Source organism: Chiroxiphia lanceolata, chromosome 23 (assembly GCF_009829145.1).
Source record: "Chiroxiphia lanceolata isolate bChiLan1 chromosome 23, bChiLan1.pri, whole genome shotgun sequence".
NCBI classification, from domain to species: domain Eukaryota; kingdom Metazoa; phylum Chordata; class Aves; order Passeriformes; family Pipridae; genus Chiroxiphia; species Chiroxiphia lanceolata.
Genome location: NC_045659.1, coordinates 3,507,643 through 3,519,969, shown reverse-complemented (window position 1 = coordinate 3,519,969; position 12,327 = coordinate 3,507,643). Strand labels below are relative to the sequence as shown.

General features: G+C 46.9%; 1 protein-coding gene across 1 annotated transcript in view; it reads left to right on the top strand.

Annotated features, from left to right (window-relative positions):
- The first annotated feature begins 968 nt into the window (after window positions 1-968).
- CLMP (CXADR like membrane protein) overlaps window positions 969-12,327 on the top strand; it is a 43,312-nt gene continuing 31,953 nt past the window's right edge. Inside the window, exon 1 of the mRNA XM_032709752.1 lies at window positions 969-1,299. Within this exon, the coding sequence (XP_032565643.1) occupies window positions 1,149-1,299 (151 nt within the window). The 5' untranslated portion in view covers window positions 969-1,148. The remainder of the gene's footprint in view (window positions 1,300-12,327) is intronic.

Sequence of the window (12,327 nt, the reverse complement as noted above, 5' to 3'; positions counted from 1 at the left end):
CTGGCTCTGCACAGGGTTTATTTTCATCCCTGGAGAGAGAAAGAACATCAATCCCTGATTTTCTGGTGAAGTCTGTAGGAATTCTGTGTAGGTGGGGTTACACAGAGGGGGAGAGAGACCTTGAAACTGGAGTCTGATATCCGAAAGCACAGTCTGGCAGCTCTTTCTCTTAGGGTTTAGAAACACTTTCATAACTGCTCCTAAAGGGAAGAATTTTTGTCCTGTATTCCAGAGCTTCCCTTTGGCACCACGATGGGTAAAGGTGTTTGATTTGCCACCCCCTGTGTACGAGGGAAAGGAATTTCTGAGGTGATTTTTTAAAACTTGCCCCCCTTTGTGACTGCACTGGGGTGAAGCTGAAGATGGGCTGTCAAGGACTCTCAGGCTGCCTAAAAAATGCCCTTTGGGAGTGAGTTATGAGTTGCACCCATTAAATGTAGACAACCAATTAGTGCTTGATTTGGCTTTTCGCTCATCAGTGTAAAATTAAATCCCTTTTTAGGATTTTTTTTCTTCTCTCCTAGAAACTCCAAAAGAAAACCACAGAGCAAGTATTTCCAGCAAGGCTAAAAGCTTTAATCCTGCAATTTGTTATCTAGGAAAGAGAACAAAGCTAATGTATCTGTGTGTTTATGATCCGAGGAGTGTGTGTGATTCTTCCAAGAGTGTCTTTCTAACCCTTGAGTGACGAATCTGATTTTTCTTTTTTTTTTATTTCTTTTTTCCAGGCTGGATTTTTACTGCCTCCAAACTTAACTGTTTTAACACTGGGGCTTCTCCTTCAAGGAAAAAAAAAAAACCAAACATATATTTTGCTGCTGGAAACGAGCTGCACCTCACCCACATGACTGGTCTTGGCTATTAATCCCAGCTGATGGCAGGGAGGGGCTCTTGGGGGAGGCAGCCATGTGGTGAACATTGAGCACAGTGTTTTTTCTCTCCTTTCCACACGAGCCAAACTGTTCTGTGCTGCCGTGGATGTGAAGTCCCTGCCCTGCCTCTGCCTCTTCTCCTCCCCAAACTCCCCGGGCCTCAACCAGCAGCTGCAGAGCCCTGAAAGCTCTGCCCGGGTCCGGATGGAATATGGACAAGGGGATGGATAGCAGGAGGGGAGAAAGAGTGAAGTTGGTTATTTTTCTGGCACATGGATGCAATTACACTCAGTGCATTCCAGAGGCGTTCCTTTGAATCCTGTGCAGGTCTGCCTGCTGTTCCTGGGAGAAAGGGAGGAAGAAAAAAGGGAGGAAAAGTCCCTCTTGCTTGGAGACGGAATGTCTGCACTTCCAATCCTCTTCTTAGGTAGGTTTTGTTTAGTTTTTTTTTTAATCCAACTTCCACGGGGCTCCTCTGTGCGAGTGAAATTCGTTCCTGGTGAGGTGGAGAGAGGGGTTTGTGAGGCAAAAACTTTCATGGAAAACTGTAATTTCAGCGGCGTTTGGGTTCTGATGCTTTCCTCGTCGCTTTATTAGCAGGTTGATCACCAGAGATCTCTTAATATCCGGATTAATTTTAAAATTGGTAGTTAAGTGGACTCATTTGGGAACGTGTGTCTCTTGTTTTTGCTTTTCACCCATAAACTAATGAGGGGCTTGAGCCTCTCTGGCAGAAAAAGGTGAACAAAATGTCTTTGTTTCAGGCGCAGTGTCAAATTTGTGTGACTGTTTTGATTTGCTTGGGCACTCAGCTTTCGGGGGTTCTTTCTTTTTTTTTTTTAAATAAAAAGGGGTTATTGTTTCCAATGGATGGTTAAGATTGGAAACAGATGGGTTGAAGTGCAAGAGGGAGGAGTTGGGGGAGAAAAGGATGGGAGAAGGGACGTGAAGGGGAAAGGGAAGGGAAGAGAGAGAGGCTGCTGAAAGAAGGGAAAGAGGTGGAGGCTGATTGAGTAGGAGAGGAGTGGAAAATGGACAGGAGACCTTAGAGGAGAGGGAAAGGAGAAGAGCTGCCTGTTAAAGCTGCAGCCTGTGGAGAGTTGGCAGAGCCGAGGTCTGGGAGGGGGGTTTATCTCCCGGTCTGGCTCGGGAGCAGCCTGGGTTTGTGCCCCTCTGGGGTGTGAGGAGTGAGCCCCTGTCTCTGCTCTGCTCCCCACACCCTGCTGACAGCCCCTCAGCTCCCACCTCTGCCCTTCCCCGGGCAAAGACCGGGAATTCCGCGTCTCCCCGGGCACCTGGATACAGGTGTGGAAAAGTGGGCTGGTCCTTGGTTCCCTGGGAGGAGCTGAGCCCCACAGGATGCTGCATTTCTGTGGCTGGGCACGGGCAGAACAGGGGTTTTGAGCAGCCAGAATGAAATGGTTCAGGGACAGCCCAGTCCCTTCAGTCTCAGGTGTGGAATGTGGACCAGAGAGATTTTAATTTTTTTTTTTTTTTAGCCATCTGAAACACAATAAAATTTGTGGAGCTGCCGAATAAATTGTAAAAAAGCCGTTTGCTCTAGAGATTGCTGTCAGCAAAGGTTTTGTCTGTAGGAATGGGACTTGGACATGCTGGAGAACCTTCAGGGAGCAGTTTGTCCCCCCTGCACATCTGCTTTGGCCAGCTGTGTGTCCCTGTGGTGGGGAGGGCATTTAAAGAACACCCCAGGAGGTGAGACAGCAAGTTTAGGGACAGCTGAGCTTCTGCCAGAGGTGTCTGGGCTGCTCAGGAAAGTGGATCTGTGGAAATCAGGGAGGCAGAAGGGCAGGTTGCTGGTGGAGAACTGCAGTCTCTGATCCTGTTCAGCTGCTGAATATTCCCACACATTGAATGCTTGGAGCAAAGGGAATAAACTGCTGCCACAGGAAAGGGGTGGGTTTGGCTGTGATGTAATGACAACTTACCTTTGCTGCTTTTATTTATGAAACACGATGGGCTTTATCACTTTATCTAGATGGGCTTTATCACTTTATCTAGATGGGCTTTATCACTTTATCTAGATGGGCTTTATCACTTTATCTAGATGGGCTTTATCACTTTATCTAGATGGGCTTTATCACTTTATCTAGATGGGCTTTATCACTTTATCTAGATGGGCTTTATCACTTTATCTAGATGGGCTTTATCACTTTATCTAGATGGGCTTTATCACTTTATCTAGATGGGCTTTATCATTTTATCTAGATGGGCTTTATCATTTTATCTTTTATCTTTGCCATCTGAGCATCTCCCCCACGGCAGGAACACAGAGGTGCAGAATAAAAGGCCTCACCTCAGTCAGGTTTCTCAGCCTCTCTGTGGGAGTTGTCCAAGCACTGGATGCAGCAAAACCTGAAATATTATGTTTCCTGGTCCTACACTGGTCATTGAATTGTCCTTTTCTTTCCTCTGCTTTACCTGCCTCGTCAACAGGTGACTTGGTCTTTGTGCCCTGTGTGCAGCTTCATTCCCCAACATCAGAAGCATGCTCCAGGGAAAAGGAGGGAAGCACAGTGGTTCCCTGTTCCTGGATCACCCTGAGTACAAGGAGGCTGGGGAAACTCATTTCCTGGCTAGAGAAAGTCTATCAGCACCAAAAACCAAAGTCACCATTGGCACTTCTATACCTTTTTAGCTGCAGAAAATCCATAAAAGTGAAAGGCTGGAGTGGGAAAAAAAGTTTTTAGAGGAGCCTTGAAAGGAGGGTTGCCTGGTTTGGGGTTTCATTATTAAACATACCAAGAGCATGGCTAATATATACACTCCTTTACACTGTTTACCTCTCTGGGGCACGTGTGGGGAGACAGGAAACAGGAGGCAATTTGTTTGAAGGAGACTTTTAAAACAAGACAAGATTAAAGACTCTTCTAAGTGTTGACAAGATGCTCACTTTGCCAGTAAAGGCTGGGGGGAATGAGGCAGGAGGGGAAGGTGGTGCATGTTATTATGTGTGTTACTTGTGTGTGACCTCTGATTCTCATCCCGGGTCAAAATTGTTTCAGACACCACTGCAAATCAAAATTGATTTGATTTTTGAACATCAAAATGGAAATTTCTGAGGGAAATAACTGTGGTTCTTAACTTCTGAGTGGAAAAACTTCATAATAGAATGTTGTGTAAAAAAGAAAAAAGTGACAAATGCTTTCATTTAAAAGTTTTACTGAATTGCTTTAAATTTTCAGGGGTGGGAAATCTGCTCTGCTTTCTTTCACCCCCTTCAATTCCGTCATGCATATTTTTAATGAGCCTTCCATTCAAGTAAAAAGCTGATTTTTGTAATCAAAGGTGGGTGATGGTTTTGATGATGGTTTTGACACTGGGTTTGTGCTTTTCCTTCACTTGCTGGCTGGTGTGTGTGCTCTGCCCTCCAGAAACCCATTGATTTAGGATTCAGAGCAGCAGATGTGCCAAACTAAATCAGTCCTCCAGCTTTCTGGTGTCCTGCTGTTGGCAGTGAACCTTCACAGTGGTGTTGAGGGTCGCTCACCCCAGTGTGTGTGAGGGTTGTCTGACCCAGATGTGCTGAACTGGGGGGTTAGACTGGTCTTCTCCTGCAGTGTGCCCTGTCACATCTCCCTTTCCCCAAATCCTTGCAGTGCTATGCCCCAGCAAAGCCAAGAAACGCTGCAATGTTGGGGATTTTTAACAAAAAACCCCACACTCCTGCTCTCAGTGAGGTCCCCGGGACCAAACCCATCACCCAGTTTTCTGGTGTCCTGCTGTTGGCAGTGAACCCTCACAGTGGTGGTAAGGGTTGGCTGAGCCAGATGTGCTGAACTGGGGGGGTTATCCTGGTGTTACTGGGGTGGGAGCAGCTGGAGGAGCAGGAATCCCTGGTGTAGAGATGGAACTGAGCCCCGAGGTTGGGAGTGTCTGAGCCCTGCCCGGGGGCTGCACTGAGCCCCCACACTCAGATTATCTCACTGCACTGAGAGAAAGGTCAATGTGCAGATCCCTCCCAGTGCCTGCTGGAGTGAGGAATCTGCTCTGACAGCCCAGGTATCCACCAGACCTGGAGCTGGAGGATCCGCTCGGATCCGGGAGCGGCTCGGCAGGTCAGCCCGGGGCTGTGCTCTGCTGGAGGAGTCTGCCTTCTCTCCTCTTCCAGGAGACAGTGTGCCTGTCACATCTCCTTGGGATCCCTCTCCCCAAATCCTCACAGTGCTGTGCCTCAGCAAAGCCAAGAAATGCTGCAATGTTGGGGTTTTTTTACAAAAAACCCCCCACACTCCTGCTCTCAGTGAGGTCCCCGGGACCAAACCCATCACCCAGTTTTCTGGTGTCCTGCTGTTGGCAGTGAACCCTCACATTGGTGGTAAGGGTTGGCTGACCCTGAGATCCCTCTCCCTAAATCCTTGTGGTCCTGTGCCCCAGCAGAGCCAAGAAACACTGCAATATTGAGCTTTTCTAAAAAAAAAACCAAACCACTCCTGCTCTCAGTGAGGGGAATTTTCTAATGGCATGCTCTGTCTGGAAGTAGTAAAAGACAGACAGTTTTCAGGTTGCTTAAAACAAAACTTTATGGGATCTTTATTTCTGCTGATTTTCCAGGTATTTTCAAAATTTCTCAGTGGTAACTAATATATAATATATAGTAGAGTGTATATGTAGAATAGTATATAATATACTTGCTATTTTCTAGTTTTCTCTGGCCCCTTATTTTGCCTTTGACTATTTGTTTCCTGGTGTACTTAAAAGCTTGGTGGGGCAAGGGGTTTGCCCCATTTATCAGTGATAACAGCATTTAATACACTTGCTATTTTCTAGTTTTCCCTGGCTCCTTCTCCTGCCTTTCACCTTGTTTCCTGGTGTACTTAGAAGCTTGGTGGGACAAGGGTTTTGCCCTGTGTTTTTACAGCACTTTGCCAAAACAAAGCCTTGGCTCAGGAGTGGAGCACAAAACCAAAATATTTGTGCTGTGAAAAGGGTTTTGTTGCTGGGTTTTTTTGGAGTTTCATGTCCTCTTTGTGTCATTGGATTCTGAAGGACTGCAGGTAACTTCATGTTGTATTTAGCTCAAAAAGCTTTTCACAAGGGCAGCATCATGTAGGTGATAATTGGTGAAAGTTTATGACATAAAATCCAAAAAAACCCAGTCAACAAAACATCAACTTTATTCAAGATTCAGCCAGTTACAACAGTGTGAATTTAATTCTAAGACAGGGCAAAAAGCTGTTTATTGTAACACTGCTCTGGGAATACCTAAGGAAAGGAATTAAGGGAAGCAATATGTCCATTTGGGGGGATTCAAAGGAGACAGACACAATTGAGTTGTTCCCTGGCACAATATCAGGGTTAACAATCCTTGTGAGACACTCAAATTCTTCTAAAGCCAGGGGTGGTTTGCATCAAATATCTTCTGTCAAGACACTCAATGAAAAATGCTCTGTTTTGCTCCAGTAGTGCTTTGTTTTATATGGAATAGTTTGGATTTTTAACGTTGGAAAAAGTTTATTTTGGGGGGTTATTTTTATCCTTTCCGCTTTTTCCATTTTACCCCGTGGAAGAAGAAGAGGAGGAGGGGGGAAAAAAAAAAATAACCTGCCAGAGTGAGGAAAAGCAGGATGCCAAAATGGAGCTGGAATTGGGAAGATGAGTTTATTTTGTGGGAAATAGTTCGGGGGAGGGCAACTTTTCTGAACTTCCCGCAGAAAACAAGTGATGTTTTGCCTCGTGGGTCTGTTTTGGGGGGTGCTCTGGGCCACTTCAGGAGGACACTTTGTGCAAGAGCAGCACAAGCTTCCCAGGAATGCCACTGCACAGCCGGCTCGGGGATATCCCGGGGTTTTATCCTCGGGATCACAACGAACGCCCCCTGTTTTCCTCCAGGCGAAGCCGGGGCTTTGCAGGGAACTGAGCAGGTTGGGGTTGGAAAAGAAATGTGAACAGTCACTCTGAGAGTCTCGAGTGCGTTTGGAACATCTTCTGTGTCTGAGTCTTTGCTACACTGGGCTAAATGACTGGGAGTGTGTAAAGCAGCAAGAAAATGGGCTGCTAAAAGCTGCTTTTTGTGCCTCTCCCCCCCAGCTTTAGTCAAATTATTCCTTTTATTTCTAACTCCTTCTACTTCAGCGTTTGTGTTTTGTGTGATGTAGTTATTTAACACACCTGAGGGAAGGCTTGGCTGAGGTGCACACACAATATTGTGAATATCTTGTGCACTAATGTGTTAAGAGGGGGCTGCTCTGGCTGCAGAGGGAATTTGGTGGTGTCCTGTGGAAAAGATGAATGGGGCTCTCTTTTTTTTTGTTGTCTTTTTTTTTTTTTTTTATTGCCCCCCCCAAGCTGTTTCTTCATCTGTTTTTAGAAATGGTTGGTTTGCCCAGCAAAAAGTCAAGGGTGAGGTCTGGGAATAGATACTCAGATGACGGGAAGGTGGAGGATGCAGGAAGCACCAACAATGGAAAATGTGTGAAGTGATGGTGGAAAGTCAACAGAAGTGAGGGTGAACTTCCTGCTTCTCCCTTCAGTGCTGGGTGGAATCACTGCCCACCTCTGCCAGCCAGGGGTTCAAACCTTGCCCAAAATATGCATTTCCCCAGACAGAACCCAGCGAAGGTGCATGTAACACAAACTGGGAGCTCTAGGCTGGGTTAGCAACACAGAATCAGGCTGGTCCTTCTTCCCAGAAATGTCTCAGTCCTAGGAAAAGCAGCTGGGCAATGTGAGGAGGGATGGGCACTGCCCTGCTCAGCAAAGCACCATGGCCAGACTTTCCTCAGCCACTCTTTGGTATTTGGTTTATTCTTCACTTATTCAACAGCTCTGAGTTTCCTTTGCAACAGGTTGCAAAGAGGACTGAGTGTAAGATGCATCAAAGGTGGTGCATGGGATGAAACAAATCCTGTCCTCAGCTGCTCCTTCACCTCCAGAAAAGCATTTTGGCAGCTCCCAAAGGCAAATGTTGTAACTCAGCCCTTTCCCTCATGGGGCAGACCCAGACTGAGGGCGTCACATTTGCTGTCCTACAGCAATCAATGGGCATCACAGCCCTCTTTGAGCCTGTCCCTCCTCCCCTGGAGCTGCCACTCCACTTTTGGGGCTGGAGAGCGAGTCTGAAGCCTTTGGTGTGTGTGTGTGTGACTGGGTGGAAAGGTTGGAGTTCAGCTTAGTGCCTGCAGTTTCATTGCCTTTGGAAGGAAAAGGTCAGTGCAGATCCTGCTGTGTTGGTAACATGCCCTGGCAGGGGGGAGGCTGCTCTCCTGGAAAGGCTTCTGAACTGGAGCGTGCAGGGTTAGAGGCAAGGGATGACCATGGCCAGGCTGGCTTTGCAGCTCCCTGGGAAGGGTCACACTTGGATAAAGCTCTGGGTAATTCAGTCCAGCAGGGCCATACTGGGTAGAGAATATTTAAAGCCCATCTAGCAGGAGGAAGCCAAGATGAGGTGGGTGCACACAGCCTAAAGGTGATGCAGCAGTTGCTCCCTAAAACCTTTGCAGCTCTGATTCAAAGCCATTTTCCTCCTGATACAGCCTCAAATGTGGGTGGAAATAGTGATGGGCAGATCACTGACAAACAGCTACATCTGGTCGAGCTGGAGGGACTTATCCTTATTTTCTAATAAGATACTTGCTCAAGTATTAATGGATTTTCAGTGCCAACGTGCTGAGAAACTCCACTCCTGGTGTGAAGGGCTGCTGTGTTACCAGAAAAACCTCACAGGAAGGAAACTCTGGGCTGTGTGTGCTGAGTCTGAGTTACTTTGTGCTGCATATGAAAAAGAAAAATCTAGTTTTTCTATCCAGCATATACCTGTGGAGTCTATTTTGGCTGTAAGGTCTTTGGAGCAGAGACTGTTTCCCTAAGTGTCTGGATGGTATTAAGTACAAAGGGAGAGGCCTTTTCAGAATGGGAGCATGAAAAAAGAGAAATTCCATTCCATTCCCTTTGTGCTTCATCAAAAAATATTGGAATCAGGTGGTTTTCCAGTATTTGGAATATTTGAGATGTGTGCTGGCTGAGTCTCATAGCTCAGACTGCTCAATCTATGTCTTTCCCTAAAGGACTGATAAAATTTTAAAGGCCATGGCAATGTGTAATATCATTGTGGACTTTTTTCTGTCCTGTAGGGCTGCAGAGAGCCAGGAAATCCTGGGGTGTCTTTGTATGTGCAGGGGGTTGTCTTTAATATAACACAGCAAGCTTTGAATATTGAACTAAACCAGAGCCAGCACTTTTTTTTTTTTTTGTTAAAAAAAAAAAAATATTGCAGGGTTTTCAACCTTGAAGGCAAATCACTTTATGACTTCATTGTTTAAATTTAGGTTTTGTTTTGCGGGGGGATCGTTAGACTTGAAGCAAAAGCCTTGTAGCCCAGGGACTGTCACTTCTGATTACTTCCAGTGACACTTCCAATTATTTCCAATCACAATTCCAGGGACAAGAGGAAAAAAGGAGCCATGTTCTCCAACATCAGGGCTTTTTTCTTTCCCCCCCCCCCCCTTTTTTTTTTTTTTTCCTGAACAAAGGACAATTTATCAAAGCTCTGCAGGAAAAAAAAGGTACCCAGAGCCAGATTTGGAAGTCTGCTGTGGTGGGGTAATTCCAGACTAAATCTGCTGGAGTGAGACTCGAGGCTGGTGTTGGGAAAATCCTGCTGCTGATCCTGCCTTGTTGAGTAATATTAAGGAAATTGCTTCATTTTCCCCAGACATTAACTGGCACTAGCACTCATTTCAGAGCAGCAGCATGAGGCTGCAGTGCATGTCTGCTAAATGCTCTCTGGGTCTTGTAAGACATGAGCAGGCAGAAGTGCTGCTCGTGGAAAGCCAACAGCTTAGTGTGCTCAAAAATGGGAAACCAGGGACATGGAATACAGGGTTTGGTGCAGTGTGTTTTGCCCAGATGAACCTGAGCTGCTGGGTGCTTCCAAAAAAAAAAATAAAAAAATGAAGCAGCACACGATTGCCAATGGAAGCTGGGGCACCACCTCATTTTCAGATGTCTCTGGTAGCATTACTTGAAATTCCTGGAGCATGAAACCAGTCTTAAAATGGTGTGAGAGCTTTCAGTCACACTTAGTGAACTGTTTCACTGGGCTGTGAGGGGAGCTGGACCTTCTGAGTGAGGGGTTGTTGGTGACTGCGTGCTTTATTTGCTTTATGGTGGTTCAGGGCCCCACTGAGAGCAGGGCTCTGCAAACCCTGGGGACACTCTTGGATACTGTACTTCAAGATGAGCAGCAAACCTGGTCTGGTGTTTGGGGCCAGATGTTTAAGAACCTGAGTTAATTTGCAATGCTAAATAGATTCCAAAAGAAACATCAAATGAAATTCAGCTTTGTGTGGTGACTGAGGGTGCTCCACCTCTAAAGTGGGAATGATACTTATCATTAATCTACTTTTAAAGTGGGAATGAAGTTCTAGTGATTGCTTCTTACTGCCATAAACCCCCTGTTGCAGTTCCTAAAGTGCTGGTAGTGTTCCTTCTGTGTGTTTTTTCTGGTGTGCCAGGGGTCGGATGCCACTGGGAGCCACCTGTGCCAGCTCCATCCCTTCCTGTGAGGGAAATCTGATGTGTCCTTGTGGAATCAATGCTGCTGTGACATGGCAAACACTGGGTGTTTGTCACCTGAGCACGAACATTTGTCAGGGAAGCTCAGGAGCTCAGTTCCAGATGAGCAGTTTGGCAGTGGGCTTGTTCTGAGACCTTCAAGGTGTTCCTGGCCTTCAGCTCTGCTGCTCTCCTGGCATTTTGTGTTTTGGTGCCTGCAGCAGGTGGATTCCATTGCAGGCTTCCATCCCAGAGTGTCACTGAGGTGGCACTTTGGGAGAGCTCAGTGCTGGTCCCCAGGAGCACCAGCATCTCACAGGAGGAGCTGTTTGACTGAGCCCACACCAAGGGATGGATGTTTCCACAGTGCAGCTTTGTCTAGTCCTCATGTGGTCTGTGCTGTGGGCAAAACCTCTCTTCCCTTCCATTGTTTCAAGCTCTTGCTTGGAGACAAAGGGAATTTTAACCAGACAAAGCATAGCTTTTGTGTTGACAAATGCTGGGATTTTTTTTTTTAAATTTATTATTTCTTTTCAAAGGGGATTTTTAAACAGTTGTGTCTTCTGGTCAAAGAGGCATTCAGGATGTCTGGATTCCAGCCTTGATTTGGCCAGTGACTCAGTGATTTAGCAATTCAGGCCCCATTTTTAAGTGCTTGTTAGCTTAGAGTGTCTCCATTTCAAGGATTGGTACTTTGGAGGATGTGAGTGTTAAGGACACACGATTTGGTCACACCAGCTCTGTGCTGTGAGGGGTCCTTTAACCACTCCAAGTTTTGGGGATGCACTTGAAAATGCTTTCTGCTGCTTTGTGCCTCAGCTGCTGTTCTGAGCACTCACAAGGTAACAACCTTTCCCTCCTGAGCTGTAAAAGGTTCTGAAATCACTGTAGAAATGGAGCTGCAGAATTCCAGAGCCTGTGGTTTAATGGGGGGAAAGTCTTCCCATCGGTGTCACTCTCAGTGCCAAATGGATCCCAGCTTGTCTGGCTTTGTCAGCTCCTTCCATTTAGCCTGAGGCTGCCCCTGGAGCCAAAAAAAAGGACAATTCTGCAGCTGTCAGTGAATTCAGACCCAACATGACCTGGGACAGGAGGAGCTCAGAACTCTGCTGCTCCCAGGATAACGATCCTGCATTACACAATACTCTTTCCTCTAATTACTTGAGCTTTTTCCCATTTAGTAATGCCCTGGGCACTGTTGCTTCCATTGTGGGACAGCAGTGGGCACATTCTCATCAGGAAAAGGCACTGAGGGACAGCAATGGGCACATTCCCATTGGGAAAAGGCACTGAGGGACAGCAATGGGCACATTCCCATTGGGAAAAGGCACTGAGGGACAGCAGTGGGCACATTCCCATTGGGAAAAGGCACTGAGGGACAGCAATGGGCACATTGGCATTGGGAAAAGGCACTGAGGGACAGGAATGGGCACATTCCCATTGGGAAAAGGCACTGAGGGACAGCAGTGGGCACATTGGCATTGGGAAAAGGCACTGAGGGACAGCAGTGGGCACATTCCCATTGGGAAAAGGCACTGAGGGACAGCAGTGGGCACATTCCCATTGGGAAAAGGCACTGAGGGACAGGAATGGGCACATTCCCATTGGGAAAAGGCACTGAGGGACAGCTGTGGGCACACTGGCATTGGGAAAAGGCACTGAGGGACAGGAATGGCCACATTCCCATTGGGAAAAGGCACTGAGGGACAAGAATGGGCACATTCCCATTGGGAAAAGGCACTGAGGGACAGCAGTGGCCACATTCCCATTGGGAAAAGGCACTGAGGGACAGCAGTGGCCACATTCCCATTGGGAAAAGGCACTGAGGGACAGGAATGGCCACATTCCCATTGGGAAAAGGCACTGAATGCAGTGGAGTCTGGGGTGTATCAGGTACCTTCCCCTCTCCACATCCTTCTCTGTGAAGCACCAGGAGACAGGA